The following is a 6,000-nucleotide window of genomic DNA, read 5'->3' as shown; positions in this document are numbered from 1 at the left end:
TATTTTTTTTTTTTACTATCGACCTGATTATTTCCAATAAAAAGGTGATCCAGGACTTTACATATACAAATTTCTGTGATCTGAATTGTAGCAGAAACTTTCATTAAAAAAATACCTGAGATGAGGGGGCAAAATAAGCTTCATATGTATCATTTGTATCCTTGAAGGTATATCACTGTAAACAAAATTCATGTACTCGGCTTGCATCTTGTGCGACCATCACCACAGGGCATTGTCAATTTAATTAGCCTTACTACCTCTTCCTGTTCTTGTAAATGAATTTAATGCAACCTTATGCACTTTTTTCTCCATCTAGAACAAGATACAAAAAGAGCTTGAAAACACAGTTCAGTCTATATCAACTCAGGAACTGGAATTGCAACGTGAGGACAGCATCTAATCAAGGGCTGCTTTAGATTTTCGGCCACTAATTGGCTTAGGTAGACCATCAAAAATTGGTTTTGTAAGGGCAGCTTGTAGTTCTGGCGTCAAGGACCACTTGGCAGCAGACCATATAGATGAGCTACTACTCCCATCTTGATCTTGGAAACTTGGTGTGCTAGAGGATTTCCTTACTCCAGATGAACTTTCAGCTGCATTAGAATCTCCCAAACTGAAGAGAAATCCATTTGATCCTCCTGCTTCGGCTTCAGAAGCCAAACTGGTTCTACTTGCTGCTTTTGTTCTCAAAGCTAATCCTTTCCCTGTGATTGCAGAAAACCAACCACCACTTCCATTCTCTTCCTTCAATAATTTTCCAGGAGTGCGAGCAAAATCAGCATCTGATTTCTGGCGCCTCTTGTTTAGGTTATCAATCCATTTAGCTGCATTGTCCATATCATTAGACAGATCATCCTCCTCTGTCTTAAAGCCATTAGCCACACTTCTAGATCTCCTATGCTGACTAAGAGGTGGGTTCATCAGTGATGGTGATGTAAAAGATCTCTCATCTTCACCGTAACTGGTACTTCCTTTGCTGTAAAGTGCCATTTCAAAGCCATCTGAAGAGTTTTTCTGTTCATTAAGCCCATAGTAGCCTCGCAAAGAACTCATGGCAGGAGACACCTTATATTCTGGAGTTATTCTCAAAGTTTGAAATGATTCAAGGACATCAGGGCGCACACGACGGGATGGAGTCTGCTCAGAGCTGCTAGGTCTGTAACAAGGTTCAAGAATGAAAGCTCTGTTATTTGTGAACGACTAGGTCTCCATGGCAAAATGCAACAAAGAACATTCATGGACCAAAGAGATACAATATTAATAATCAAGGAACAGGCATATCATAGCAAACCTAAAATTGACAATTTTCTAGATTACAAGTTTTATGATTTCTTATGAGTCTGGTGTTCACCAAGGGCAGATCAGAGGAGAAGGCCTAGAAGCGATATTAGATACATGATAGTGCACTTGCATGGGCTGAACAAGTAACCTCAACACAAGTGAAAGTTCGGTGTCAGGGAGAATTCAAGTAAGCCTTATAAAGGGGTTGTCGTTGACGTGCCAGTTATTTACATTTATTTCAAGCTGAAGGCTCTATGTTGTTCCAATAAAGCAACAAGCCTTGGAAATATTTCAGCACATATATCTCCTCCATGGAACAAGCATTGGAAGTTATATACATTTATTTCAAACTGAAGGTTTATGTTGTTCCAAGCCTAGGGAAATTTCAGCACATTATCCTCCTCCATGGAACGAAGATTGGAGGTATTGAGGTTAGAAAAAGACCCGACTACCAAGTCCCTGATAATGTTTTCCTTTAAGTCAACCAATGAGAAGATGTAGTAAGTACTAAGTAGGTACTTGCTGAGCTAAAAAATCATGTCCACAGTCAAATAGAGAAGCATGTCTAATACAATGTACAATATTGTTGGTTTACCAATTTTCACATAAAGCTCCATGCCCAAGACTCCTCTCACCAGACCAGCATCACAAAAAGAAGAAATGAGTGAAAGCACACCAGAATACATATACTTCCAGGCCATCTATTATATCATGTAATTCTTCATATGAAACGTTAGCATCTCAAGAGAAACTATATTGTCTCAAATAACATCAGTTGCCAAAATGACAAAACAACATCATAAATATAAAACTTTTAATTTCCTAATTAGAGCTGCTTAAAATTTACATTCTAAAAAGGTAAGAGAATGAAATTGAATTGCACCCGATCTATGCCAAGATCCAAGTGTAAAATTCTACATCCAATTTGCAATGTAATTATCACCATATGTTATGAGATGGGCCCTTTAAGATCACAAGTAAAGTTACCAATATGAGCCATTGCATAACCATATTGGCAGCTGCAATTTGCTATGAACAACACCACTACAGTAAAAATGCCACTAAACATACTATTTTTGTTTCTTTTAAGTTAACAAGCATTCCCTTTTGAGGAGTTTCTTTTTAGTTGAGAAATGTACTTAATTGATAACCTTTACATCTCCATTTATACCCATGCTTTACCCACTTGATTTTGTCTTCTTTCTAATCTCCTTGCTTTACATTTCTAATTATTCTTACTTTACCCACTTGAATTTACCTTCTCTCTCCTCCTTATATATTGAGAACCTATTTTTAATGTGCCAACTTAAAAGAACAATGTACAAAAAAATCTCTTGGCTCAATTTGGGCTATTGGGGACATTTATGTTGAAAAAATAGAGCTAACAAAACAAGGTAAACACGTCAGTTGTGTATTCCAACTTTTCCAAGTATGTCCCAACATTGGTCTATTATCAATGTAGCACACTAAAGAAATAGAATCTTTGCAACCTAATAGGTGCAAGTTGTGTAACGCGTAAAACAACTGACAACCAGGTATAAATTGTGATAGTTTAATACATCTTGACAACTTCTAAGGAAAAGGTTCTATTTCACAGACATATACTGCATAGTTGAGTTCCCAAAAGCTAAAGCCTCCAGCCCCAAACTCCTGGGATAGTATAAGCAAACTGATACTAGCCTAATTGTCAATATCGTAAACATCTCCAGCTTGAACCACTAAGTATTCATCTATGAAGCTGATTCAGCTCCACATTGCCCAACAATACTTGATAGGATAACCACAATTAATTCTATTGAATTCTCACAACTCCTTGAGCCTTGAATTTCCTACAGTAGTAACTAACAGGGGGAAAAATTGAGATGAAAGAATTTAACTACACAATCTTAATATCACAATAATTTCACTCATCACTATTCAACTGCCACTAATAACTTCCAAATTACCCCCCCCCCACCTCAAAACACCCCAACAAGTGAAATTACACGGGTGAGCTCCAATGTTCTGGTCTCTCACAATAAGGTACTAACCATTGATCAAAACAATGTGCGACTAGTTCATTCTGACACATGGAAGCCTCAGCCCAAACAACCAAAACAATCAAGACATGATAAAACAAGAAGTGGTTTTGGCAAAGGACACAAGATGAGGACACGGTGTGACAGTGGTAGAGGTAAAGATAAGTGGTAATTACAAGTGTTAAGTGAGGCCGTGAAGAAAAAGAAGTGACTAAGAAGGGATACGAAGGTGGGAGATATGACTGTAGAAATAGGTTGTGATAAGGGAAGAAATTATCATAAAAACAACAATGAAGGGTATCAATGGTCATTCTCAGCCTCCAAACAATACACATTGGGGTAGTTGCACGTGTTTTGAAACTCCGAACTTCTGAAGTTCCTCCCTTTTATTAGAATCAATTAGTCCTCAATCTGATTAAAAAAAAACTCGACTCCATAACTATTTTAGTTTTGTTCCTGCAATTGTCGTCGTTGTTTCTGTATATGCAACAAAAGTTAATCATATAACTATGAAACAATTCTGCCCCCACCTAAACCTATGGCATAAGTGTACTCCCCAAATTCAAAGATGAAACAATCAGGAGATAAATTAACTCACTGCTGCGGATCATACTAGTTGAGTGCTAGATGACATAAGACTATCTAAAAGCACAAGAAACCTTAATGAGATTGTTCAAAAATGCAAAGACCAAGGTGTAGAAAGATAGTATGATACTTATGCTTAACATATAAGTATTTTGAGAAGAAAGCAAGGTAAATTACCCTGCAGTGCTGTGACCATTTGATAAGCAAGGAGAAGGAGGGTGTCTTCCAGGAAGTGGGATATAAAGCGTCTTGAGGGCAAACATTTGTAGATCCGTCACCAAGCCATTTAACTTCTTGATGTCTGCAACCTAAACAAATGAAGAGCTGTGTTACCGCACGGAATATAAAGATTAACCAAACAACTCATCATCTCCATAGAAAAATCCAAATCCAACCACTGAAACCTCATCACACAGTTAATTCAGCATACAGATACAGTGAATCCATCACACAAATAAGTAGCTAACACGAAATTTCTCCAGCAAACATCTCAAATATTTTTCAAAACATAGCAAAACCTAGTCCATTGCCATAAAACAACGGTATCAGAGTCTCGAAGATCCATAGTAATTATTTTATTAACCTCACATCCATAAAATTAATTCCCTACACTTTCTTTGAGCAAGACAATCTCTTAACATCACTAAGAACAACACATTCATTTCAACTTCATAATCTCTTAACACCAATCAATCAAACCAAACTACCCTTACAACATCTAACATTATCACTTTCCATAACCTAATGTTTTAGCCCAAATGTTCTATCAATCCGAAAATCGCAATAAATAAATTTTTTCCCTCATACATCACACAAATTACAAAGCTCAAATCAAAATAACATACTCAAATTCAAAATTAAAAAAAAAAAAAAAAAAAAAAAAAAAAAAAAAAAAAAAAAAAAAACATTTCCAAATATTAATTGAAAGAATATTCAGTACCTCAACACCATATCTAATGGCAACTCCAGCAAGAGTATCCAACTTTGTAACATAATGCTCGATGTAACGCGACGGCGAAGACGAAGACGAAGATGGCGAAGATGAATTCGTTGATGATGAAGAAACCTTGAAAGAATCAGCTATAATTGGTCCATCACCACATTCTCTCTCCTCAAAACCAAAACGATCGAACATCAAACCATTTCCATTACCATTACAGTTGCCGTTTCCATAGCTGTTGCCGTTGCTAAAGCTTCCACCGCCATAACCGTTACCATTTCCATTCTCTCTCCTACGACCAAAGTCCATCACTTTTCTCTCTCCTCCACCCTGAGGGCGGATCCAAAACGCCTTTCCTTCTCCAATTTTCACCGAATCATCAAATTCACAATCCGATTTTTCATTTCTAATCACTCAAATCGAAAACAAAAATTGAGTTCGTGGAATCAAATCAATTGAATTGAATTGATTGAAAATGTTCTTCTTAGCAGGAAAATCAATCAGCAAAAATTATGTGGATCGGAGTAGGATTTTGTATGAGAGTGTGAAAATCAGAAATCGATGAAATAATTAATTAACCAGAATCAAAATCAAAGTGATAATATTACGATGAAGAATCAAATGAAACCCTAATATTGAAGAAATTCCCCCAATTTACACCGACGAATGAAGACGAATTCACACAAATTACAGAAAAAAGTTACGGATTTTTTTGGGGATAGGTAGAGCGAAAAAGAAGGGTAATTGAGGAGAGAGAAAGTGTAGATCTGGAGGAGAGAGAAAATGAATTTGTTTTTAATTTTTTTTTAACATTTTTATTTTTTGTGAGTGGAATTCTAAGTCTTAACGAAAAAAAAACAAATGCTTTTATACTGGAATTTTCTTAAGAAGAGTAGAAATACTGAGTTATCAGTATTTTGTGGTTGGACTTTCCTTTTCTTTTTCTACTTTAAAGCTTTAATTCATCCGTAAATTATTGCTTTCTAATTGCTCTAATTAGTTTGTTTTAACAATAAACTAGAAAAACAAACAATGGCTTTTTATCTCTTTGCTTCGTTATTTTACTTATCCAATGCTAATACGCTATAGGTTTATAGTCTCTTTGTTTTATAAGTTTGCGTTTTAGCAATCTAATCTTTTCTTATAGAACTTGATTTTAAAATGTCAAAATCGAAT

General features: G+C 35.9%; 1 protein-coding gene across 1 annotated transcript; it reads right to left on the bottom strand.

Moving 5' to 3' along the window:
• On the bottom strand, nt 1–5,886 carry LOC110702077. Its single transcript, XM_021879724.1, has 3 exons — nt 4,825–5,886; nt 4,062–4,192; nt 1–1,156 (listed from the first exon to the last, which is right to left on the bottom strand). The coding sequence occupies exons 1-3, from the start codon at nt 5,131–5,133 to the stop codon at nt 397–399; spliced, it is 1,200 nt and encodes a 399-aa protein (XP_021735416.1). The 5' UTR covers nt 5,134–5,886; the 3' UTR covers nt 1–396.
• Nucleotides 5,887–6,000: the final 114 nt, after the last annotated feature.

Source organism: Chenopodium quinoa, unplaced genomic scaffold (genome assembly GCF_001683475.1).
Source record: "Chenopodium quinoa cultivar QQ74 unplaced genomic scaffold, ASM168347v1, whole genome shotgun sequence".
Lineage (NCBI taxonomy): Eukaryota > Viridiplantae > Streptophyta > Magnoliopsida > Caryophyllales > Amaranthaceae > Chenopodium > Chenopodium quinoa.
The sequence above is the reverse complement of the archived record's forward strand: the minus strand, read 5'-3'. Positions and strand labels throughout refer to the sequence as shown.

Coding starts and splice junctions, on each gene's coding strand:
- LOC110702077 (XM_021879724.1), bottom strand. CDS start 5,133: ATGGACTTTGGTCGTAGGAGAGAGAATGGAAATGGTAACGGTTATGGC. Junction 4,193..4,824: donor CCATTAGATATGGTGTTGAG/GTACTGAATATT, acceptor TCATTTGTTTAG/GTTGCAGACATCAAGAAGTT. Junction 1,157..4,061: donor AATGGTCACAGCACTGCAGG/GTAATTTACCTT, acceptor ACCTTGTTACAG/ACCTAGCAGCTCTGAGCAGA.